At 37.1% G+C, this 27,593-nt stretch overlaps 1 protein-coding gene across 1 annotated transcript in view; it reads right to left on the bottom strand.

Annotated features, from left to right (window-relative positions):
• Window positions 1-1,346: 1,346 nt before the first annotated feature.
• The window catches only part of LOC131164830 (uncharacterized), a 45,961-nt gene continuing 19,714 nt past the window's right edge, over window positions 1,347-27,593 (bottom strand). The window contains exons 6-8 of the mRNA XM_058122326.1: window positions 3,880-3,939; window positions 3,602-3,688; window positions 1,347-1,903 (exon numbers count right to left, since the gene is read on the bottom strand). Coding sequence (XP_057978309.1) covers window positions 1,619-1,903; window positions 3,602-3,688; window positions 3,880-3,939 — 432 coding nt within the window. The 3' untranslated portion in view covers window positions 1,347-1,618. The remainder of the gene's footprint in view (window positions 1,904-3,601; window positions 3,689-3,879; window positions 3,940-27,593) is intronic.

Genomic DNA, 27,593 nt, shown 5'->3' on the forward strand with positions numbered 1-27,593 from the left:
AAAAATATGATTAAAATAATAAAATTACAAATAATAATACACATTAAAAAATTACTATAATATAAATAAAATTTATTATATTTATTTTAGTTAATTGCACAACTTTCAAAATTTACTTTGCAATAAAAATTTTATTAAATATGAAATTTTAAAAATAGTAAAAGTATTTTGTAATTGTCTTTATACACTTTAAAAATTTATGTATATTTTTCTTTTAATTATGTTTAAATTCATATAATCATTTAATTTTAATTTTAATTTATAAATGTATAAAATAAACAATTTAATCTAAAAAATTATTTCTAAATATTAAAATTTCTGACAATTGATTATCAAAACAAATGAAAACCATAAAATTTGATTTTTAATTTTTTGACAAACAACTAAAAACCGATAATAGAACCATAAAACTGACAATAAAAACAAACTTTTATAATGGAGAAACAAAATAGAAGATAGAAACGGTACCAAACAAGGCCCTGAAATTGTTGGGAGTTTTATTTGGCTCTGGGTTTATAGTTCAAGGAGGAGTGAGTGTTAAGTAAGCGATTGAAAAGGTTGAGTGAGCTTGTGTGTGGCACCTCCTAGGTTTACATTGAGGTTTGTGATTGTCAACTCCACCATCAAAGATTGTCAAATCCACAATACCCACATGCACTGTATTGCAACCCTACTGCTGTTTTGAGTCTCCAGAAAACTAAAAGCCACAATTTCTCAATGCTAACAATTCCTGTTCAAGATCAGGAAAATCGTAGATGCGTGGGAGCTCTCTTCATGTGGATTCATAGAGATAAAAAGCCTCCATTTACTCCACAAACCAGCTTGATTACTACAATCCAAATGTGTAACCCTTCAAGCAACAACAAAAAAATCAAGTCTTAGTTTCACCAGGTGAGATCAGCTATATGAATCATTTTTCGCCAATTTATGTGTGATCATGGACCATCTCTTTTGATAGATTTAAGGATATTAAATCCTTACTATCTCCTTCCAAGTTATTTTAAGTCTACCCATACCCCTTCTACTGCACTGCACAACAACTAAGTCATTCTTCCTTACAAGTGCACTATATGACCCACATTACAAGTGTTCAGTCGTCCCTCGCTTATATTCTATAGGAGCTACACCTAACTTATCAGAAATATGTTCATTCGTTAATTTATCTTTCAATGTTATACCACTCATCCATTTAAGCATTCTCATCTCGGCAACTTTTACTTTTTGGATATTATGTTTCTTCGTCACCCAACATTTCAATCCATATAGCATAGCTGGTCTCATAGCTGATGTGTAACCCTTCAAGCATATTTTTAAACTAAAAATGAACATTATTTACCTCCATAGAATGCTAAAATTACCTTTATCTATTAACTTGCACATCTAATAGTTGAAAGAGTTGCACTAAGGCAACAAATCCATACAACTACGAAAAGTAACTAGAAAGTATTAGCAGCAAATTCCTACTCCTAAAGTTTTACAAAGAAAAAAAACCTGTTCCTTTTCATTTTTTAGGCTCTTTCAGCTTTTTTCCTCCTATGGAGCATTCACTATCTGTACAATGTGCTCAGCACCAGTCTCCTGATTAGTGACCAAAAAACCAAAGCATCAGCAGAAAATCCTACTCACCATTTTTGGTGGGCACTCCGTCTTCAGTTTTAGGCTTGCTGAATGACTTCTGTGTTTCCAAGACAGGCATGTAAGCCTCGGTTGTTTTCTTGAAAACATCAGCAGCTGATTTCTCAGATTCTCGGGGACTAACTAACTTCTTCTGAACATCTTCAAACTTGGCAGTTGCCCACGGTGCTGTTCCTACACTCCGGCCTGTGCTCGGCCCATCTATAGTCAATGTGGATGCCTCGTCTCTAGAAGCATACCAGATGTTACCGCAAGCAATACACTCCAACTGAGGTTGCAACAATCCACAATCACACCACCCCACCCCAACCCAGATAAAAAAACAAAAAATGTAAGTAGAAATCGTCAGCGACAACTCTCAAAACAAATGGATATAGCTAGGAATGTACCCAAATAATTCCTCACTATGATATACAAATGAGGCACTATTGTAAAATATGTTTTCTAAACATAACTGCATGAAACATGTACAGTAAAGATGACTATTCGAAAAAGTGGCAAAGCCATATTCAAATATTCAATACAGCATCTACCTTATTTAATACCATTTTTTAATCAAATCATAAACTATAATGTATTTTAAATTTTTTCAATCTTGTCACCCAATTTCTGTTGAATTTCAGGAACAAGTTTATCTGTCTTCTAAAATCCTCTTCTTTCGGGTTTTTTCTATTTTTAATGTTTTATTTTTTGTTCTTGTTTTGGTAGAACACTGTGCCATCCCATCCATATAAATGACTAATTTCCACACAACTGCCAAATATCCTGAATAAGATGAGAAGTCATTTTGGAGCCCAAGTGCTACAAATTCACAAATCATTATAAGAAAATGGTTAAAGTCTAAAACCAAACCCAAAATAAATGTGTTCAGTAATATTTCTAGGGATTCTTTTTATGATTTGCAATCATGACTACACTAATGTTCTTTAACCGCTATAAGTTTATTTAATTAAAAAAATTATCAAGAAACAACTAGAAGAATTCAACAAAAGAAGTAAAGTCCGACGCATAAATTGGGGTCATTTGGTATCACAATCAAAAATTAAGAAACGAAAAACTAAAAATTGAAAAAACAGCAACCTATTTATAAACTCATGCAAATTAAAAACTTGATTGAGCAAATGTTCATTTTTGTCCTTGGATCCAATAACAATTAAAAATTTAAAAATATATGATTTAAATAATTAAAATAAAAAATTACAAATTAAAAAAAAAATATATATATATATATATATATATATATATACACACACAATAAAATAGAAATTATTAATTTCTTTTATATTTCAAAACTTAATTTTTGGTTTTACAAGAGCAATTAAATGTACATGAAATCGAAAAATAGTAAAAAATAAATACATAAATGACTTGTTATATTTTTTAAAAAATAGATACTTCATGGATATTTTTATTTTAATTATATTTTAAGTCCAGACATTTTATTTTAATTGTAATTTTAAATTATGTATAAAATGAATCATTTAATCCACAAAAGTTAATTTTGCACATCAAAGCATAACAACGTCAAAACAACTGAACCAGATTTTTTTTTTTAAACATCAAAAAGGGAAACCTGGCACTCTAAACAAACAAATTTTCATAATTCGTTTCTTTACTGCACAGAAACCAAAAACAAACAAAATGGTACAAAATAGACCCTTAGCTTATCTATTTGTTTTCATCAATTGGAGGCCCACACTCAACTGCTACACAGAGGGAGTAACATATCTTCCATTCCACACCCCTTCCCACCCCATCAAGATTTAACATGGAAGTCCCAAGATTTTCCCAAGGGATTTTATTTCATAGACTACAATTCTAGAAATTATAAATTTTGAAAATTTATCATTTCTAGAATTGTAGTCTATAAACAGTGAATGATCAATCTATCTTGTTCAAAATAATCCTCATCAATTTAGAAAATAATTTGAGGACTATAAGCATTAACAAAAGAAAATGTGAGAACCTGATAGCGGTCTCCATGTCCTGCTTGGATAATGTCTATTAGACCTACTTTCTTCTCCATACATCTTGAGCACCGAGCATCTGTCATCTGTTGCAGAAGTTAAGCAATAAGCCTAGCAAGTGACTGCATCTAATGCATCACACATTTGAAGGAACCTTTATAACAAAACCCATTCCAATTTTACCCCCTACACTTTTCATTGATAGTTGGAAGAGAGAAAAAAAAAAAAAGGGAATGTAAAAGGCAAGTAAAAAGGTGGAGATGCAGAAACGACAGACCTGCATGCGCTCTGACTCATCTTTCTCCTCAGTTTCTGTTTCCTCTGCTGTTAAACCCTCCTGATGTGAAAATTATTAGTTAAAATATGTTTCTGACTAAACAGAAACTACTAAGAATAGACCAGAAAAAATTGCACATCTTTTTAGATAAAAAGAAATTTTCATTGAGGAGAAGGTACAAAAGCTAGAGGATAAGCTGTCCCCAGACAAATACAAAAATCACATTTACAAGAGAGCTGCCCCCAAATCTCCTTGCAAATCAATCAAAAAAATCCCCAAGACGCACATTGGGAGACAAAGAAGTACATGTTACAAATTTGTAGTAGGCTTGGTCAACAAAACATGAATTAAAACTATTTATCAATTTAAAAAAAAAAATCAGAATAAGAATTAAAACATGAATTTCATTTTTTGTTTTTTTCATAAGAGGGGAAGCAAGTAATGAATAAGCCAAATTACTATATAAAATATAAACTGAAAATTGGAGAACACTTCACCAGACTTTTTTCACTCAGCACCATGCTAAACGAGAAAAATTGAAACAATCAGGTAAGATGCAACGACTCTGATTGCCAAGCAGACTTCTATTAATTTGGTAGTATTATCATATGCCACTTGCAGTATGATAGGTTTTCCATCTGTTCCAGTAGTCAACTAAAATCATAATTTTGAATTGCTATGACTATTAAACAAAACATTGTCAGTATCTAACATGTAAAGTAGATACATTTCACTATTTGGCCTCTCTAAATTCTTACCCATGTGACACAATTCAAGTAATCAATTGATTTAAAATTTCTGGACAAGTTCATGCACTCTAAACACTCAAGGATAATCCCTCAACATCTGGTGGAGGTTTATGAACTCATAAAGCATAGGATGAGCAGTTGTGGAACAGGGCCAAAGTCAAAGCGGAAAGAGACGCTTACGATGAGGAACTGTCTCAAAGGCCTTAGCTCTGAATATGAAAATGATGAAGATGATTTAATTTCTTATGATTCTGGTGAAGAAGATATTTGGATTGACCAGTTTAGGAAAAAAGCGAAGGAGGTTTACGGTAGGCAGCTATGACAGAACTAAGAATGCAGATACTGTTGTTCTAGAGGAGAAAAAGGAAGTGGAGGTGGCTGAAATCTCTGAAAATTAACTTGGGGAAGACCAATGTTATCTAGAACGTGGAATGTTCCAATTTGTGGAAGGGGAACAGGATCATGGTATGGCAAATGCTCTTAAATGTAGAACTTAGGGCCAGGGGTATAATTGGTGAAAAATGTGTACTTTTGTAGTCTTAAGAGGATGTCGAGATGTTTCTAAATCAAGACACTATTTTCTTTTTTGAAATAGAATAATAATGACCAAAAATAGAATTACACTGTGATGTTTCCCCACTTCAACTGACACACACACACACACACACACATATATATATATGGGAAAAATATTGAATTAAAACTTTGGATCATTAGATTTAGTGTTTCGGAACAAAAAATGTACCTTGTTTTGGAACGTTCGTACCAATTTGTAGGCTTGCTAGGGTGTTAGCATTTTGTGGTAACTATGGGGGAGACAAAGCTGAAGGGGGGATTGCCTAAGTGACACATTCGGTAAAGTCTGGTATTGATGATGGGAAGACCAATAAGGCAGAAGGTCTCAAAAAAGGTCTTGGTTCTGAATATGAAATAAAGATTCATTTTTTCATGATGCTGATGAAGATAATATTTTGATTGACCAGTTTAGGCAAAAAGCGAAGGAGGTTCATGAGTGGGCAGCTGTGGCAGAAGTTAAGAATGCTGTCTCTTTCTAGAGGAGAAAAAGAAAGTGGAGGTGGCTAAAATCTCTGATAATCAACTTGCGGGAGACAGCTGAAAAAGGGGTTACCTAAGGTGATATGCCTCTGTAAAGTCTGGTATTAATGATGGGAATACCAGTAAAGCAGAAGGTGACCGTGAAATTGCAGAGAGAACAAGCCTCGCAAATTCATCTCAGGATTGGGTTCTATCTCAGATATCTGGTTCTTCTGTGGTACCTAGATCTTTTCTTCTGACATCTATGATTCAGAAGTATGGAGGTATTCAGTTGGAGGCTCAAATGAAAGATAACAATGCTGCAACATCTATCCTTCCCCTTCCGGCACTATTTATTACTAATTCCGAATTAGCTTTAAGCCAAGGGGAGTTTGTAGCTGAGGGGCAAGTCGTAACTGTTCACTCACTGGAACATGAGGGAGACAAACCAAATGCTCAATCCCTTTTGGATGAGTAAGGGCTTGGGTTAGTCCTCAAGGGTAGGAAATTCGGCCAGGGAAGGATTCTACATTGGATAGAAAGAGGATTAAGAAATGCAGGGACCTCATTAGATCGTCAACAGGCAGATTTGTGAGCAGTATCAAATCCACCTTTGTCACCCTGATTCCCAAGAAAACAGGGGCTTGCAACATCAGAGACTTGACCCATCAGCCTTGTGGGCAGCATTTATAAGATCCTATTTAGTCCTCGTTTTGAGGCTTAAGAAAGCAATTCTGGAAGTTATTGGCCAGCATCAGCATGCTTCTGTTGCAGGAAGGCAGGTTACGTATGCAGCCCTAATTGCAAATGAAGTGGAGGATGCCCACAGTAAGGAAAGGAATAGGAAAGCTTGATATGGAGAAAGCACTTGATAGTGTCAATTGGAACTTTCTCTATCATATTCTTATAAGAATGGCTTTTAAGGAGCTCTGATGCAGATGGATTCAGAAAAATGTATAACTATCCCAACTTTTTCTGTGCTCATTAACAACTGTCCTTCAGACATTTTCCACTCTTCTAGAGGTCTAAGTCAAGGAGATTCTCTCTCTCCTCTTTCGTTTATCTTGGTTATGGAAGTGTTGAGCCGTTTGATTAAAAAAGCCACCGAAGGAGGCTTTCTCAAAGTTCTCACTATCAGAAAGAACATCAGGGTCTTGGAAGTCTCCAGTATTCTTTTTGAGGATGATACCATCGTCTTGAGGGAAGAGGATCCTCAGAAATCCTCAACCCTCAGGTGTTTTCTCCTTAGTTTTGAAGCAGTCTCAGGTCGGAAAGTGAATTTGGGGAAAAGTAAGATTACTTCAGTGGGAATGGGTAAAGGTGGACCTCTCATTACAGGGCTTTTAGGTTGCAAACAATGGGCTTCCTATTACCCACCTTGGCCTCCCCATTGGAGTGAAAGTCAGAGATAAAATATTTTGAGACCCCACATTAAAAGAGCTGAAAGAAAATTGGCTGGTTGAAGAAGGAATTACCTCTCCAAAGCAGGGAGACTTACCCTCATCAAAAGCACAATTACCAAACTCCCAGTCTATGTTAGGTCCCGCTTCTCCATCCCTTGCTCAATTTCCAAATGGTTGGAAGAATTCAAAGGAGATTCTGACGGGTAGCTTAAGAAAGGATTTCAAATATCATCTTTGTTGAATAATTGGGTAAAATGGAAGACCTAACCTCAATGATAGGTCTCTCCCTCTATTTATAATATATGACAAGTACAATGAAAATGATGATAATACCATTACTAACTCACACTTACAAACATTAACACATACTAATAAATCTAAATGACTAAATAATCTTTACCACTCCCCCTCAAGTCGGAGCATACATATCATAAGCTCTTAGCTTGTTACAAATGAATTTCAGACGAGCACATCCCAAGGCTTTAGTGAACAAATCAACAAGCAAAAACTCAAGATTTCACATGAGTGGTTGTAATGAGTTTCTATACAAGTTTGTCATAAATAAAGTAGCAATCAACTTTAATGTGTTTTGTCTACTCATGGAAAACCATGTTGGAGGCAATATGAATAGCAGCTCGATTATCACACATCAACTCCAAAGGCTAAGAATGTGGAAAGCCTAGTTCTTCCAACATGTTCTCAACCAAACAAGTTCATGTGTAGTGTCTATCTACTCTAACTCAGCACTTGACCTAGCCATCACAGTTTGTTTATTACTCTTCCAAGACACCAAATTACCACCAACAAAGATAAAGTACTCAGTTGTTGATCTTTAGTCAAAAGGCGACCCGGCTCAATCTGCATCTATAAATCCCAAAATATGAGTGTGACCCTGATCCTAATATAAGAGACCTCTCCCTGGTGCACCTTTGAGATATCTCTAAGCGCAAATTACTACATCCCAGTGACTTATTCTCAGGGAATCAAGAACTAACTCAAAACACTTGTTGCAAAGGATATATCTTGTCAAGTAACTAAGATAATTCAACTTTCCAACTAGTCTCCTGACTATCCCAAGTTGGGCAACAAATCACCCATATCTGGCACTTACTATTGGGATCCATGAACGTATCAACAAGTTTGGATCCCAACAGCCTAGTCTCATCTAAAATACCAAGAACATGCTTCCTCTAGGACAAGACAGGTACTAGATCTCAATACTTCTACACCCAAGAAGTACTTCAATGGTCCCAAGTCTTTGGTCTTAAACTTACTCTATAGGGAAAGTTAAGTCTGAGATGCCTTTATTGCCACAAGTGATCACAATGTCATCCAAATACACAATAAGCAAAATCCTACAAGATGGAGTACGACGATAAAATACAATGTGATTTACTACAGACCATCGGAGGTCAAACTCAAGTACTACATCACTAAATCGACCAAACCATGCTCTGGGAGATTGTTTTAATCCCTATAATGATTTCTTAAGCCAACACATTGAGTCTAATTCTCCCTGAGCAACAAACCCAAGTGGTTGCTCCATATAGACCTCCTCTTGAAGATCACCATGTAGGAAAGCATTCTTCACATCTAATTGAAGTAAAGGTCAATGATAAGTAGTGACTAAAGAGATGAACGCATGTACTAAGGCAAGTTTAGCGACCGGAGAGAATGTGTCTAAATAATATAAACCATACATCTAAATACATCCCTTAGCAACAAGGTGAGCCTTCAAACAAGCCACATAACCATTAGGATTGACTTTCATATTGTATTCCCAATGACAACCAACTACAGAATTATCAAGAGGAAGAGGTACCAACTCCCAAGTATCATTATCATGTAGCACATGCATCTCTTCTACCATTGTAGTCCTCCACTCAGAGTGGGATAGGGCTTTAGAAATAGATTTTGGAAGAGCAATAGAAAACAGAGTACTAACAAAACAATAGTACGAGGGTAATAAATAATCATAACAAACAAAATTAAAGATTCGATGTTGGGTACTGTTTTTACGGTACTGTTTTTACATTTCTAAATAGCTATGTAATTTGCATTATTATGGTTTGTAGGAGCCTAAGAGCTCAAGATCCAAACGTGATCACAAATCAGCATAAAAGCTACTAAGCTAGTAGGAATTAGGAACAAAAAGAAAAGGTCCAACAAGACAAACAGGTTCTAAACTGTCTAAGCTATTTAACAGGTTCAATTTTGTTAAAATTATGAAATATTATGAAAAATTAAAATGTCCAATAGATTCTCAACAAACATTGTGAAAAACAATTGTTGAGCATTAAAAAAATCAGTTAAAAACTGAAAAAACCAAAATCAAACCGCCCAATGTTCGGTACTCTAGGGGATAATAAGTTTGGTTTGGTTTTGGTTTCAATTCGCCAAGATTAAAAACCGCAAAGTTCAGTTCGATTTTCAATTTGGCGCAAAACAGAACCATTATGAACCGATTACACCCCTAATAGGAATAGCCCAAAAAGATACATTTGATAGCACGAGGTCCAACTTATCCGTACTAGAGTTAACTGATGGACAAAGGACACGGTCAAATGTACAAGGAGGAAGGGTAAACAAAGGAGCCTCCGGGAAGATAACTAACATGGGATTTTACCACCAAGAACAGAGGATGGAATTTTATTGATAAGGGAGCAAATGGTGAGCACAGCATCACTTCAAAAAACTTAGGGCACACTCATTTGATACAATAGGGTACAAGTGACTTCAAGAATGTCTGTTTTTTCGCTCAACAATTCCATTTTGATGTGGACTACGAGTACAAAATGATTGATGGATCATATCAAAATTATTTATATAGATAATGAATCGGGTACTAAAGTACTCCTTAGCATTATCACAATGAAGTATTCTGACTGTCATATCAAATAGTCTTTATCTGAGAGCAGAAGGCACAAAATATATTAAACAACTCAAAATGATCTTTCGTTAAATACAACCAAGCCATCCTGGAGTAGTCATCAACAAATGTAACAAAATACCAAAACCCCAACTTCGAAATGACACGACTAGGACCCCAGACATCAAAATGGACTAGCATGAAAGGACTAACCACCCATTTGTCGACTTTGGAAGCAATGGGAGCACTATGAGGTTTTCCCAATAGAAAAGACTCACACTAAAGATTAGACACACAACTCGGTGTAGGAACTAGCTGTATTAACTTGTCCAAGGATGGATGACCAAGGCAACAATGGATTTGAAGTGGTGTAGCTGCCATTATACAAGCAATGGGAGGAGAAAGCAACTTAAAGTAGTAAAGCCCACAAGCCTCACATCATATGCCAATTGTCTTCCTTGTATTTAGATATGAACAACCACTGAATCAAGAAAGAAAGTGACAACAATTTAGAGAATTTGTAATCTTACTAATTGACATGAGATTGAAAGGGGATTTAGGAATGTACAAAACAGAAGAAAGAGAGATGGAAAAAGTGGGATCTATTGTTCCCATCCCCTTAACCACTACGTGGACCCATCAGCAAGGTAACTTGAGGTAGATTTTTGGGATACTAGAGAGCATAAAAGAAGTTGGTTGCACTTGTTATATAGTCAATAGCAGCAAAATTGATAATCCAAGGACAAGTGGAAAAGATACCAAATGACATATAAACCGTAGAATTACCTTTCTAGGAAAAAATGCAATGTGATAAGATGCTTATTGAGATGATTGATACTATAGAAACCACAAATACTCCTCCTCTGATATAGTCACAGTACACGGTTCACTCAAACAAGTGACTGACGAGGGAACCATACTTTAGGGATTTGAACTCCATCCCAACACTCACAAACTTAGATCAATGATAACAAGATTAGTTGCTGGAACAATCGAAACAACCACGAACAAGGTAATACACCATGAGCAAGTCACAAATAAATCAGTACAAGGCTGCCACAGCACCAAGAAACTTAGAAACAGCCCCAAGAAACCAACATAGAGCACTGGAACAATTGGAGCAACCACAAACAAGGTGAACCACTAAAACTACCACAGAAAAATCACCAGAAAACTTATATAACACTACCACGGCCTCACAAAAACAGCTTATGAACACTGCCACTGCTCCAAGAGACTCAACACTGGCCTTTACTAACACCAAACAAAACTAACAGATTACCACGAGTGCATGGTCGAAAAAGATTGGATCTTTGACCAAACCACATGCCCAACAGCTTGTTATTATGGTCTATGGAAGAATAAAAGATTGAATCAAAAACACCGAATACCACTGTTTCAGACCAATAAAGTCAATAATTATTGACAAACAGCTCCAGGAAGCATCAAACAGCCATTCCTTACGAGCCACATATGAGCAACTAAAAAAGGTGAGATCTTCGGGCAAAAAATATCACGAAAAACTCCTTTAATATATTTATAGATGGATTCGAGCACCGCTGGATTAATTCAGGCCAAAAAAATGCCTGAAAGTGACTTCAAGTGCCAGCGCATAGAGTCAGCCCTGGCAGCCTTCAACTGGCGCATGAGGGTGCGTCAGGTATAGTCTAGATATGGGATTTCAGTGGGGGACAGATCAGCAGTGTCTGTGGGAGACTATGTTGTTGTTTTTTTCAAAATCTACAGTAGATTGTGTTCCTGTACTGGCAGTGTCGTGCAGGAAATTTCAAGTGACTGGTCTTACTTCTGGCAGCTGCTGGCTGTTTTCTAGGGCTAGTGTTGCGGGAAATTCTTCTATGATGGTAGACATGCAGCAGATTTAGGGTTTTAGGCTTCAGTTTTGATGGTGGTAGTAACAATTTAGGTTTAGGTCTCAAAATCATGCTCTGATACCATGTTGAATAATTGGGTAAAATGGAAGACCTAACCTCAATGGAAGATCTCTCCCTCTATTTATAATATACGTCAAGTACAATGCCAATGACCATAATACCCTCACACTTATAACATAACTATAACACAAACTAATAATGCTAAATGACTGAATAACAATTAACAATCTCATTAAATGGGGGGTGATTAAAAACCTATTCAAAAAGAAGGCTTGGGGTTTAAATCTCTCTCGGCTTTCAACAAGTCCCTCCTTGGGAAATGGCTCTGGAGATTTGTGAAGGAGAAGGATCGTTATTGGAGGGAAATCATCGCCATTAATATGGTCTACACCGTAATGGTTGAGCCACAATTGAAGTGAGAGGTGCTTATGGCATTGGTGTTTAGAAATTTATCAGGAGTGACCGGGATAAATTCTTCTCCTATATCAAACTCCAAATGGAAATGGGGGAATGTGTTTTTTGGGCATGATGTTTGGTGTAGCAAGACTCCTCTCAGCACTAGTTTCTCTTTCCTTTTCAGTCTAGCCTGCAAGAATGGAACTTCAATCAGAAATCACCTTCAGTTTGCAGAGCTTGGTTCTCCCAGAATGTTACATTGGCGAGAAGTGCCTTTGGTTGGGGAATGGTCTCCCTCACAGAATTTTACAGCAGCTTGTACAAAACCTGATACCAGAACACTCCTAACAATACCAAGTAGATCTTGGATAATAATGATCATTTTACAGTCAGATCCTAATATCCTATTGCAAATTCTCACTCTTCCTTCAGCTACCAAGAGCAATTTTTCTTTGAAGCCTGTCTAGAAAATAGCAGCCCCCACAAAGGTCCTTTTTTTTGCACGGGAGGTAAGGCAACTCTTGGGAAGATTCTTACCATTAACAACTAGCAAAAAAGAGGTCTGGCCCTTGCCATCAGGTACCATTTGTGTTCAAATAATGTTGAATCAGTCGAGCACATCCTCTTGCACAGCTGCTGGACCAGACATTTTTGGGATCTGGCCACTTCTCTAATCAGGCAGCAGTGGGTTACTGCCAGACAGTCAAGGTGAATTATGGGCTTGGAAAGGAATCCACTCGAGCAAGTAAAGGAACAATGCTTTGTCGATCACCCCCCTTGCCATCTTTTGGGCTGTGTGGAAAGAAAGGAAGAAGAAACTTTCAAAGTAAAAGCTACCCCACTTCATGTTGTTAAATACTGGCTTGCTACTCTTACAAGTTGGCACCATGGTTCGGTTGTGATCAACACTTATGTCATGCTTGACTTTTTTGACAACCTGCAGTGGGGGAGATTTTCTTTCTTTCGTTTGTACTTGGGCAGCATCCCCTTGATGCCCTTTAACGAAGTCTTCTCTTCACTGATTTTTTTAAAAAATATAAACAAATAATAATACTAAATTTATTAAGAAAAAACTAAAGAGGGGATAGTAGAGTTCTAGTTCCTAATGGTGTTTTAAAATGAGAATTCTTTCCTGGAATGTCATGACTTGAGGGAGTAGAAATAAGAGGGTAATTTGTTTGGGCGTTGATGAATAGCATTTATCCAAATATTTGCTTTTTCAAGAGTATCAGGTTGCACGAGGATGACTTTTTTTAGCTAGAATCTCTGGGAGCAAAGTTTTTTTTTTCTTTCAGTGGATAGGAAAAAAAAAAATCATTAATAGAAACAAGGGAAAATTGAAAAGAGTAGAGGAAAAATAATCTTCGTCATACCAAAAAAATAAGTGAAAAAACAAACACAATTAGACGAAAGCGTCTTTCCAATCCCACCAATGATCTAATAACAAAATTCGTTGGGGGGAAAAAACAAAAATGAGCCAAAAAAGAAGCCAAAAAAATTAAATATATCCCAATAAGAATGTGTAAGGCATTTGTTTCGTCATTAAAATGCTTGGATACCTTTCAATCTGCATGGTCCAAAATAGAACAAAAAACCGCAAGGTTTAAGAATTGGGTTTTCATTCTTGGGGGGGTGAATAAGGAAGGACGAAGCTTTGTGGGATGATAGGTTAACTACTATTCATGAGCGTGTGTAAGAGTTAGCCTACTCTTGGTTTGTTTTCCCAGGTTGAAGGGCTTCGGGAGTGGTTAATCACACCCATTTACAGGCCAAAGTCTTCTTTGAGAGGTTTTTTTTTGTCAGATGAGTTTGGCCTTTGTAGTCTGATTTGGTGCTTGGCACATGATTGTAACATCATTTAGGACATCCAATAAAAAATTGGGAGTATCTCAGGCTACCTCTAGAATGAAGAGTTTTGAATTTTTTTTTTTCCTATTCCATTGTTGTGATGTGAGAGGTTTTCCTCTGTAATGGTCAATTCACTTGGACAGTGGCAGGATACAGGATGGTTTCAACTCTCATCGACAGGTTCTCATTTATGAATGAGAGGAGAAAGCACTGCCTGTTGTGGTCCAAGAAGCTTTGCCTAGGCCAGTTTCAGATCATCAGGCAATGCTGTTAAATTTAGCCCTGTTAAATGGGGCTGTACTCCATTTAAATTTTAAAACATGTATTTATCACATCATTCTTTTGGGTTAGTGCCGTGTCTTGGTGGAAAGTGTTTGATGTTTGGCTAGGAAGTATAACACTATAAGAAGGTAGAATTCATGAAAAAGATGATAAAATTTTTTAAGAAAGAAATATTTTATGGTCTTCAAGAAGATGAATAGCACATGTATCAATTGCAAATAATGGGAGGAGTAGTTTCTTCATTGCCAGGTTGCCAAAACACTTTGGTGTAATCTTTTCACCTTCACAGGTGAAATGTGGCCGTCTCCCCATGCTACGGATGCTTTTCTGAAGGTGAAGTTCAGGGGATTCAGCACTAGTAAGAATATGGAAAATATTGTGGCAACTCATTCGATATGCTATTTTTGGGTCTTTTGGATGGACAGAAAAGCTAGTATCTGTTAAAGTATTTGGTGAATTAAAAGACCTAATCACAGCGATAAATCTTGTAGATCTCTCCCTCTATTTATAATAAATGTCAAGTACATACAAACCACCATAATACCCTTACTAATCCATGCTCACCAACATTAGCACTAGCACATATTAATAATGTTACATGACCAAAATAACCATTAACACTCCCCCCTCAAGCTGGAGCATATATACCATATGCTCCTAGCTTGTTGCAAATGAATTTAACACGAGCATCCCCCAAGATTTTAGTGAAAAATCAGCAAGATGTAAATCACATTCGTGATTGTAATGAGCTTCTGCACAATTTTCTCCCAACAAAGTGGCAATCAACTTCAATGAATTGTTTAGTCCACTCGTGGAAGACCAGGTTGGAGACAATATGAATAGCAACTCGATTATCACACATCAACTCCATGGACTGAGAATGTCAAAAGCCCAATTCTTTCAACATGTTTTTCAACCAAACAAGTTCACATTTAGTGAGAGTCATGGCCCTATACTTAACTCAGCACTTCACCTAGCCACCACAGTTTGTTTTTTAATCTTTAAAGAAACCAAAATGCCATCAACAAAGATACAATACCGGATTTTGGATCTTCAGTTGGAAGGTGATCCAGCCCAATTTGCATCTATATATCCTTGAATATAAGTGTGAGCCCCAAATCCAGACATAAGGAACCTCTCCCAAGTGTGCTTTTGAGATATCTCAAGATGCAACTTAGTGCATCTCAGCAATTTGTTGTCAGAAAATCAAGAAACTGATTCACAACATTTGTTGCAAAAGATATATTTGGTGGAGTGACTATGAGATAATTCAACTTTCCAACAAGTCTCTAGTAACATCCTTAGGTTAGGCAAAAACTCGCCCATAATTGCATTTACTGTTGGGATCCATAGGTGTACGCCTCAATAGGTTTGGATCCCAACAGCCCATCTCATCTAAAAGATCAAGAACATACTTCCTGTGTGACAAGGCAGATCCCATGTGAGATCTCGATACTTATATACCCAAGAAGCACTTCAAAACAAGCATATTGAAGCTAGATTGACAAGTGGGGAGAATGTGTCTAAATAATCCAAACCATACACCTAAGTATATCTCTTAGCAACAAGGCAAGCATTCAAGTGAGCCACAAAACCATCTAGATTAACCAACTAGGCTCATCAAGAGGACGAGGTATCAACTCCCAAGTATCACTATCATATAGTGCATGCATATTTTCAATCATTGCATTCCTTTACCTAGAATGGGATAATGCTTCAAAAATAGATTTTGGAAGAGCAACCGAAGGCAAAGTACTAAAAAAAATAATCATATGAGTGACAAGAAATCATAACAAACAAGATTAGAGAATGGATGTTGGGTACAACTGCATTTACCTTTTTGAACAACAATAGGAAGATCAACATATTCGGAAATAGGATCATCTAACAAGGGAACTAGAGGTGTAGTAGAAGTGGAAGCCAGAGAAGGCTCTCCTCCTTTGAGCCACCATGCGTACAATTGAAAATTGGGATCATCCAAGTAATGACAAGGACTTCAACTAGATGAAGATGTAGGAGGACTAAGCAAAGATAATAGGTTAGGATCAGAAAGGCTAGGCAAAGGAAGGGGCTAATCAACTTCAACAAAACTCAAGGAATCAAAATAGTATGGTGTAGACTCAAAAAAGGTGACACCAGTGTTAGCCCCAAGTTTTCATTAACCTGATTTTGATGATAACAAACTATTGCGTACTAATGGCTTTGTGCTTTAAGTTGTTTTCAACAGGAAGTCATTGAAGTTGAATAATTGAGAGAAGATTTGAAGGGTTAAAATCCTATTTATTTATACTTTTATTCTCTTAGTTGTATTGTGTTTTATCTTGTAAAACTCTAAGAATATTAAAGACATGACACAAATAGATTAAGGCTATAAAATTGGCAAACAAAGGAGACCAAATCAGGCTTTGCAGCCAGGGGCAATCCAAAAGCCTAAGGAACGTTAGAGAAGATATTCGTACTAAATTTCCAAGTGCCCCAACTCTTTATTCTCTCTTAATCTCTCTTGTACTTAAAATGCTCACTTTTAGGAGAAACATCAAAACTCTTGTGCCATATTTTGAATATTCTTCAAGTGTTAGTTTTGAGCTTCATTTGCAAAATTATTCCTTGTAAGGAAACTTGTTTCCTAAGCTTTCTTGTATTTGATTTCCTTCCCTCCATTAAAGCAAGAGGTGTAATTGGTTGTCTTGTCCCCATAGAAAACCTGGGATTGTAATTAGTTTCGTTGGTCTCCAAAAAACAAGGGGAATAGTGGAACCTCAAGATGGTTTGCCTTGAGAGAGTGGATGTAAGTTGGTTGCCGAACTACTATAAAAAGAGTATGCATTTCTCCATCCCTGCTTTCCCTTACTTTAACCGCTTCAATATTTGTGCATTTACTTGTTTTGTTTAATTTTATTTAAATTGTGTAATCAAGTTCATTACAACCCCCCCCCCCCCTCTCTTGTTTCCTAAGCTTTCTTGTATTTGATTTCCTTCCCTCCATTAAAGCAAGAGGTGTAATTGGTTGTCTTGTCCCCATAGAAAACATGGGATTGTAATTAGTTTCCTTGGGTCTCCAAAAAACAAGGGGAATAGTGGAACCTCAAGATGGTTTGCCTTGAGAGAGTGGATATAAGTTGGTTGCCGAACTACTATAAAAAGAGTATGCATTTCTCCATCCCTGCTTTCCCTTACTTTAACCGCTTCAATATTTGTGCATTTACTTGTTTTGTTTAATTTTATTTAAATTGTGTAATCAAGTTCATTACAACCCCCCCCCCCCTCTCTTGTTTCCTAAGCTTTCTTGTATTTGATTTCCTTCCCTCCATTAAAGCAAGAGGTGTAATTGGTTGTCTTGTCCCCATAGAAAACATGGGATTGTAATTAGTTTCCTTGGGTCTCCAAAAAACAAGGGGAATAGTGGAACCTCAAGATGGTTTGCCTTGAGAGAGTGGATATAAGTTGGTTGCCGAACTACTATAAAAAGAGTATGCATTTCTCCATCCCTGCTTTCCCTTACTTTAACCGCTTCAATATTTGTGCATTTACTTGTTTTGTTTAATTTTATTTAAATTGTGTAATCAAGTTCATTACAACCCCCCCCCCCCCTTTCTCTTGGACTGCCACTTGGGCCAACAATCAACACAAACAAAGAATCGATGTCAAGCAAGGTGTCACGGTCCGGCTATTTTCACACCGTTGTGAAGGACCGTACGGCGCTAGCTAAAGCACTCTTGCTTAACTAGCCAGCCTATCATTTACCAACATACATCCACGAAGTACTTTCATTAACATTCATTTAGATAGCAACGGAAACAATAATCAATTCATGAAAGTCGTGGTAAGCAAGCAGTAAACATTGAAGCAAACGTAATTCATTAACAAATCCTCCATTGACATGGTGTACTTAGCGAGGGAGGCAAGTAAGCTAAGCACGTTGACAATTGCTAGTGAGTTTTACAATGACTGATGAACACTCACCCTCCCCTAAAGAGCTTTCTGGGCTATTCTCACTCTGGCACTAGGAAACATCAAAGTGACCGAGGAGTCATACTGCCTTATTTGGCTTACAATGAAATAAATACTGGAAAATAACCCTACACTAATATTTACATGATGGAAACCCATCCCAAACACACGAGGCAAGCGATCACAGGCAAGCATAATGCCCTGAACAAGCTTAGCTCGTGACACAAGGCTATAAGATTGATATCCCTTTTGAGTACAAGAATAGCCCAAAAATATACATTTGATAGCACACGGATCCAACTTATCTGTTCCTGGACTTACTTGATGGACAAAGGACACAGCCAAATATAAGATGAGCAAGTGAGAACAAAGGGGCCTAAGGGAAGATAGTTGAATAAGGGATTTTACCACTAAGGGCAGAGGATGGCGTTTTATTAATGACAGCGCAACGACTAAGCATGACATCAATCCAAAAAACTTTAGGTATATTCATTTGATACAATAACGCTAAAGTAGCTTCAAGAAAATGTCTATTTTTCTGCCTTGTAATTCCATTTTGTTGTGGAGTGTGGGCATAAAATGACTAATGGACCATGCCAAAGTTAGTTATATAGGTAGCCAATTGAGTACTGAAGTACTCCTTAGCATTATCACTATGAACTATCCCAATTGCCATATCAAACAAAGTCCTTATTTGAGAATAGAAGGCACAAAAATTATTAAACTCAGAACAATCTTTCATTAAATACAACTCAGTCATTGTGGAGTAGTCGTCAACAAATGTCGCAAAGTTGGAAAACCCAAACATCAAAATGGGCTAATATGAAAGCGCTAAAGGTCCGTTTATTGGCTCAAAAAGCAAAGGGAACATGATGATACTTTCCTAATTGACAAGACTCGCACTCAAGGTTAGATAGAACTCAACTTAGGAACTACCTGCTTTAACTTGTCCAATGACGAATGACCAAGGTGACAATGGATTTGATGTGGTATAGCAGGCTAGCAGCAACAGTGCAAGCAATAGGAGGAGGGAGCGACTCAAAGTAGTAAAGTCCACTTGCCTCACCTCCTATGCCAATCATCTTCCCTGTCTTCAGATCATGAATAATGACAAAATCAAGAAAAAGATTACAGAACAATTTAGTGACATTGTATTTTACTAACAGACATGAGATTGAAAGGAGATTTGGGAATGTACAAAATAAAGTAGGGTTTACTTTTCCTATCCCCTTAACTATAGTAATAGACCCATCAACATGAGTAACCTCTGGTAGACTTTTAGAATACTGTAGGGTAGAAAAGAAGTTGGTGACACCTGTCATATGGCCGGTAGGAGCAAAGTCAATAATCTAAGGACTAGTGCTAGTAGGAGAGATACCAAACGACATACAGAGTGTTGGGTTACCCTTCTAAGCAAAAGATGCAATGTGATGAGACGCTTGTTGGGATGATTGATACTATAGGAACCCTGAATATTCAACCTCTAAGATAGTTATAGTATGTTGTTCACCTAAACAAGAGCCTGACGAGGGGAACACACTTTCCGGATTTCAGGGTGCCATCCCAACACATACACAACCTACAGCACAAATCAGAAATACACAGCAGACAAAATGCTCTTGGAATTCTGAAAGTGAAGTTCCAAACCAACCGAAACAACCACAAACAAGTCAATCACTGATTCAGCCACGAACAAGCCTCCAATAAACGGACATAGCACTGCACACAGCCTCCCAAAAATTAGGTTACACACACTGCCACTGCCTAGGTGCAACAGTAAGTCACGGGTTCGAGGCATGGAAACAGCCTCTTGGAAAAAGGCAAGGTAAGGCTGCATTTTATAGAGCCATCAAGGTCCACCCCTTCCCCCGAACCTGCATAAGTATGCGTGATCTTTGTACACCAGGCTGCCCTTTTTTTTTTTTCTTTTACACTGCCACTGCCACAAGTCATCAACCGATCACCTTAATAAAACTGAAGAAGAACTAAAGAATGATCACAATTGAATGATCAAAAAAATTGAAACTTTGAACAAAAAACATGACCAACAGCTTGATATTATGGTCTATGAAGGAAATCAAAGCATTCTGGATAACAAAAAAACAAAGCCAAAAAACTTGCTCAAAATACTCTTGTGCGCTGGCATGTGGAGCCGGAGGAGCTGGCGTCCAGTCAACACAAGGCGACTCGTGGGACACTCTCTGGCTATGAAATTTCACGGATAAGTAGACTAGCAGGTTCTGTTTGTGTCTATGAGGTTATTTTTGCAAAATACAAAGGATTTCTTTGAGTTTCTGAGAAGGCAGCAGTGTCCAGGATTTCCAGCAGTTCCTGAACTTTGCTTCTGGTTTTTGGTGGGGTGAATAGTCCCTCTACAGCCGCAAGTTTGAGGTTTAGGGTTTGATTTTGGTGTGCACTTAGGGTTTACGTCGGATCTTGCTACAATACAATGTTGAAATATATTGTCAATTAAAAGACCTAATCACAGCAATAGATCTCTCCCTCTATCTATAATAAATGTCAAGTACATGCCAATTAGTTGTCAATGATCATAATACCCTTACTAACTCACACTAACCAACATAACACTTGCACATACTATTAATGCTAAATGACTAAAATAACCATTAACATTCAATGATCAAGCTACACCTTCCTACTATCTTTTTTTTGCTGGACAGCTACACATTGCTTGTTATGGGATACTCTTGCTTCTCTTAGGGCTTTGGCTTCTGGAGCATTTTAGGGTATTTCTTTGACAAAATTTACACCTTTATCCAGTTATAATACACACACACACACACACTTCTTCTTTTTTTCTTTTTTTCTTTTTTTTTTCCTTTTTTTTTGGAAAAAGAGGGAGGCATCTCCTATCTTTATTAGAAAACCTCTCACTTATGATGGATGATTACCGTGGTTCCAACCTTGAGACTTGGGGAAAACAAAATCAAACCCCAAGAATCTAAAACTGACTTAACCAACTAATTCAAAACCAATAAACCAATGACTAACAACCAAACAAATAAATAAGAACTAAACAACTATAAGTGGAAAACAAACAAAACTCCAGAAGATCTCAAGGAATAAACCAACCTCTCCAACCTTCACAAACACCAACACAAAGCATCAAGACCGCAAGGAAGGAAATCCCAACAAATCCAATCGAATCATTCCCCTGACTTGCTGTGGAAGCTCATCCTAGCAATTATATGATCGAGATATACCAAATTCACCCTACTTGACAAAGAAATCCGCACCTTGATTCGGCTCCCTATAAGCATGTGCGACTTTGTAATGTATGTCTCTCAATGCTAACACAAGCTCTTCCCACAATTCCCATAAGTTCCAAGTCAAACACTTCCCAGAATTGATCCACTGAACCAACAAAGCAAAGTCACAGGCAATCTCCACTTGATCAAATCTAAGATCTTTGTACAGATTAATCCCTATAATAATCGCTTTCAATTCAGTCATATTATTGGTTCCATAACACAGTAATGAGGAAAAAGCTGCTTTGAATAATCCTCTTTCATCTCTTATCACACCTCCACCACCACAATTACCAGGGTTACCTCTACAGCTAACATCCACATTCAACTTAACTCAACCTATCTCAGGTTTACACCATCTGACTACACGAGGAAGACGAACCCTCACATTTTTTACTTGAATATCCAAAGCACGAAGGATTGTAATACCCGTGCAAGAAGCAGGTGCACATTTAGTTAACTTGTCCAAAATGGATCTCAACCAATATTTAATATCAAGTCACACAATTCTCACCAAATCATGAATTGATTTCATCCTAACTCTACATCGATGAGTCCAAAGTCTCCAAATGATAAGACTAGGTATGAGACCTACCAAAATGCCTAACTGAGAGGCCCGTCTTGCACAACTAAACCAGAAATTAACTCTGGCTTTCCATGTATTCATTGCCAAACAACTAACACCCAACGCCACTATTGCTTGTTTCCATACCTCCTGAGCAAAAGATCCCGTGCAAAACACATGGCCTAGAGATTCAATCTTGGCATATGAACAACAATCACACCGAAAGGCCATCTGAACACCTACTTCTTGAATACGAGTATCAACTGGAAGACAAGCGAACCAAGACCTCCACATACAAATTGACACCCGTTTTGGCAACATAGGATGCCAAATCCATTTTGAAACTAAGAATTCCTCTTTATGCTCCCTTATAATTTCCCAAGCACTTGCCGTAGTAAATTTCCCATCTGTTGAAGGTTCCCAAATTATTGTATCTAGACCCTCCTTGTAAGAAATAGCAAAGTTCATTACTTCCTCAGCATGTTCTTCACCCAACAGATCCACTAATAAATCAACATTCCACCCATCTCTATCCCAACAATATCGTGTTCGTAGCTTATGATTTCTGATTTCTTGAACCTTGGCACAAAGGGGACCGGAGGCTAACCATTGATCAAACCAGAAAGTGGCCAACCCTTCTTTAATTTGAACAAGAACATGCTCTAATACTTCAGGTATCACATGAGCAATCGATCTCCAAAATCTGATTCCTTTATCTAGCTTTATTTCTCTCAAGTGGTGACTATTATTCAAATACTTGGCCTTAAAGAATTGAGTCCACAAATTATCGATAGTTAACAATCTCCACACAAACTTCATATGCAATGATTTTTTTACTTTCTCAAAATCCCTAATACTCAAACCACCCTCACAAACAGGCTTACATATATTAGGCCAGGAACACCATTTCCTTTTTCTTTTATCATTTACTCCACTCCAAAAAAAATTCGATAACATAGAATTTAACTATGTGAAGACAATATTTGGAATGTCAATTACCGCCAATTGATGAACCGCCATTGATGATAATACATGCTTAATTAAAACTAAGCGGCCCCCTTAAGATAAAAGCTTAAATTTCCAACCCGCTATCTTTTTCCTCAATTTAGCAACTAGAGGCTCTAAACTACGGGCCATAAGACAACCAGATACCAAAGGAACAACCAAGTATGTAGCACGGAACCCTCCTTCCGCAAAGCCAATCATCCTTAACAAGGATCGCTTCCCAGCATAAGCAATTCTCTTTGACAAAAAAAAACTTGAATTGTCTTTATTTGTCATTTGGCCAGACCAATCCTCATATTTCTTAAGAGTCTTGATAAGCATTCGAATGGAACTTCTCTTACCATTGGTAAAAATAAGAATGTCATCCGCATAAAGTAGGTGAGATACCAAAGGCGTCCCACGAGGATGATAGCAAGTCCCTATCTTATTCTCCATAAAATTTTTCTTTAGAAGCCGAGAAAGAACTTCCTGTAAAATAATAAACATATAAGGAGATAGAGGGTCTCCTTGGCAAAGCCCTCGAGAAGGTTTAAAGAAACTTTTATAAGTGTCATTCATCATAATGGAGAACCAAGGAGACAAAACACATTTCGCCACGAAACCACAGAATCTTTGGGAGAATCCAAAGCTTTTCAGAACCAAGTTTAAAAAATCCCAATCGACCCTATCATAAGTCTTAGCCACGTCTACTTTGATCATTACATTTCCACAATTAGACTTCTTATGCAGAGAATGAACCATTTCTTGTGCCAATGTAATATTTTCAAATATACTTCTACCGGGAATGAAAGATCCCTGCTCCAGAGAAATCAATGCAAACAATAAACCTGTCATCCTTGCAACAATAATTTTTGAAAAAATTTTGTAGATAACACTACAAAGACTAATAGGCTTGAACTTGTCAAAACTCTGGGGATTCTGAACTTTTGGGATTAAAACAATGTAAGATGCAGAATAAAATCTAAGAAGAGAAGACCCAGCAAAAAAATCTCTAACTGCATCGATTATCTCTTCTTTTACAATATCTCAACAATCATGGAAAAAAACCGAACCAAAGCCATCCAGACTTGAGCTACTATCTCTCGGGATAGAAAGAATAACATCCCTTACCTCCACCTCGGACGGAGCACGACAAAGAGCAATACTCTCCTCTTCATAAACCATTGGAGATATAATATCATCAAGGTAAGTTGTTCAACTGGGTCCTGCACCTTTTAAGAAAGTTTGAAAATACCTTACTGCACCCTCATGAACAGCTTCCATAGAATCCAACACTTCTCCATTCGAAAGCTTCAAAGAATGAATCATAGCATTCTTTCTCTTTTGGTTCACAAATGCATGAAAGAACTTCGTATTATTATCCCTCGCCTCCAACCACTTCTTTTTGGCTAGCTGAGAAATACGAATCTCCTCCCTCTTTTCCCAAGCTTCCAACTCGAGTTTAGAAAGGAAGAAATCTTCCTCAATTCCTGGTGAATACCCTTCCTGAAGCTGAGCCTCTAGAACCTCCATACTTTCCTCCAGTTTTTTAATGATCTGATGCACAAGTCCAAATACCTGCTTGTTCCAATTTCGGATTACAACTTTTGTATGCTTCAATTTAGCAGCAAATCTAACTAAACTCGTGCCATGGGATTCCTCCCTCTAAGCTTCCTCCACGCAAAACTTAAAAAACAGATGAGTGCTCCACATATTTTGATACTTGAAGGGAGAAGGACCATACCGATGCAAATTTCTATAAAACCGAATAATCAATGAATTATGATCTGAAGTCCTCCTATTTCCATACTCAAAATAAATATTTAGTAAAGATTGAAGAAGAGTCGAATTATAGAGGACCCTATCCAATTTTGCCCAACTCCGAGAATTTCCATTGTAACCATTACACCGAGACATGTTGCTACCAGTAACAACCAAATCCATAAGACCACAGTTGTCCAAACAAGTATTAAATTCCTCCATAACCGATAACGGTCTCGTATGACCACCAATACGTTCCATATATGAGCAAATGATATTAAAATCTCCTGCCACTAACCAAGGGAAAGAAATCATCCCTCTTTACAAACTCCAAATCATTCCAAAGTTCCCGCCGATCTGTTTGACAACATTTAGCATAAACAAATGAAGCCAAGAAATTCTGGTCCACAAAACTAAAAATACTCGAAATAACTTGATCAGGCATATGTTGTAACTCAAAGTGCACTTCTTCTTCCCAAAACATCCAAAGTTTACCCCCCACCGATCCAAGCTCTTCAAGAAATAAGCACAACATACCACAAAAATCACCCAACTGTATGACCATGTAAACCAAAGAATCAAATACCTTTGAATGTCTAGTCTCTTCATATTTCTCAATAAGTCCTTGCTACAGAGTTTGTGAACATGTCCAAACTATTAGGAAATGTTTGATTGCTCATAGGGTTGCGTTTGGTATGCGGAAAGTTTAACCAGAGAATGGAATGATAATATACAGAAAAAGGCGTCTGAAAGGAAAGAATATTAAAGGGAAGGAGAAAAAAGTAATGGAAAAATATGTCAAAGGATGAAAGTGTCACTAGCAAATTTGCATCTGATGACAATCTATTAATGGATGAAATTCAGGACCAATAGGGGCATATGTCTGATTCATCTTATTTACCTGGGGATCTATCAAATGCGCCACCATCTCCAATGGAGCAATTGGAGGGAGTTCCTATTTTGATAAAAATGGTCTCCGAAAAGAGCAATGGTGTGTGGATGGGATTTTGCCATTAAATTCCTATGGAGGAATTTAACGGGAAGGTTGTAGAAGCCCAAAAAATTTTGTACAAGACGGAAGTATGGTTGTCTGGTTTAGGAAGAAAAGAAGTTCGTTTGAATCGTGGTGCTAGAAAGGTGAAGAAAGCCAATGGAAATTAGCAAACTTGAAGCCTTCCGTTAATTATGATGGCAAGGGATTAAAGAGGGTTTCTTTTTAATTAGGTTCTGTTAGTGTCTTTCCCTCTTTTCCTTTTTGTTTTTCCCTTGTTATGGCTTTTTTTTTTTTTTTTTGGAAGATTTCTTGTCCTCCCTTACATAATAATTTCTCTTTTCTTCTTCCATAAAATACTTCTTTGCCTACTAAGGAAAAAAAGATGATAGTTTACACCCAAAAAAATTGTTATCATAAAGCAAACAACAATGTAAAAGTTCTTATGAATCCATAACAAGGAATCAACAAGGAATGATGAAACAAAGGTATATATGCTTCCATCAAAGATGTGGGAGAGACCGATGGGAAGGGATTTTTTTTAATAATCGATGACCTAAAACCAGCAGGAATGGAAATTTCTTAAAAAAGAGATTCTGCAGGGAATTTTTTTTTTTGAAGAATCTCAATGCTACTCTCAGTCAGTCTTTAAAGAAGGACAAAGGGAAAATCAGTTTGAAAAGGAAAGCAAATGGGGTGACAATTCAGGCAATGACAGTGAGTGTGCCTGTGATTGTGAACTATGGTTCTTTTCTCATCGGTAAGAAGGGCATCAACGGAATGCCAAACTGTAATAGAAGAAATCAATCACCCTGTAGGGTGTCACAAAAATCAAAAATTACATTAAACTCATTTGCAACAATCCACTATGCCAACGAGTAAACGCAGTAAGCCACTGCTCTTTGCTGAACAGAAGCTTCGAGATTGAATTTTTGAAAACGATTTTGATCCTCTTTTTCCAACACAGCAGAAAATTGCGAAAGGAATGAAAGACAATTGTGATAGTGGACTATTGTTGGATGAATTCAATGATCAATTTGGTCATGATTCAGATTCTTATGAATTTCTGAGGATCTTTCTTATGTGCCCCCTCCACTGGAACGTTTGAAGGATGTTTCTATATTTGAGAAGGGGAGTTTGGGTAATGATTTGATAGGGAGTAATCAATGTAGGGTCAGAATTCTCCCTAACCATTGAGGAGTTTAAAGGAAAGGATGTAGAAGTTTCAAAGTCACTGGATAGGATGAATCTGAGTTTGGTTGATCCTGAAGGTAATGAGGTTCGTTTGGATAATGCTAAAAGAAAATTTGAAGAAAGGTCAGCGTGAATTGGCAACTTTATAGAGTTCTGTCAATTATGATGAGAAGGGCCTGAAGAGGGGTTTTTTGATTTACAGTTTGCTAGGTTTAGTGTTGTTCTTATTTTCTTCTCTTTTTTCCTTTTTGTTTTTTCTTTTCTAACTATGACGATTTCTTATCCTCTCCTAAGCTCTACTTTTTCTCTTCTATTTCTTAATAAATTTCTTCGTCATCAAAAAAAAAATTACTATTCCTAAATTTTTGCACAGGAATGTCTATTCCTATCCCATTCCATGCTGGATGGAATAACACAAACTCTTTCATTGGTGACTCCTTTCTAAATTAGCATATCCCTCTACAATATTTATTACATTCCATCATATTCATAGGAATAGGTATTCCACCAACCAAACATACCATC

Source organism: Malania oleifera, chromosome 9, assembly GCF_029873635.1.
Source record: "Malania oleifera isolate guangnan ecotype guangnan chromosome 9, ASM2987363v1, whole genome shotgun sequence".
Classification (NCBI taxonomy): domain Eukaryota; kingdom Viridiplantae; phylum Streptophyta; class Magnoliopsida; order Santalales; family Ximeniaceae; genus Malania; species Malania oleifera.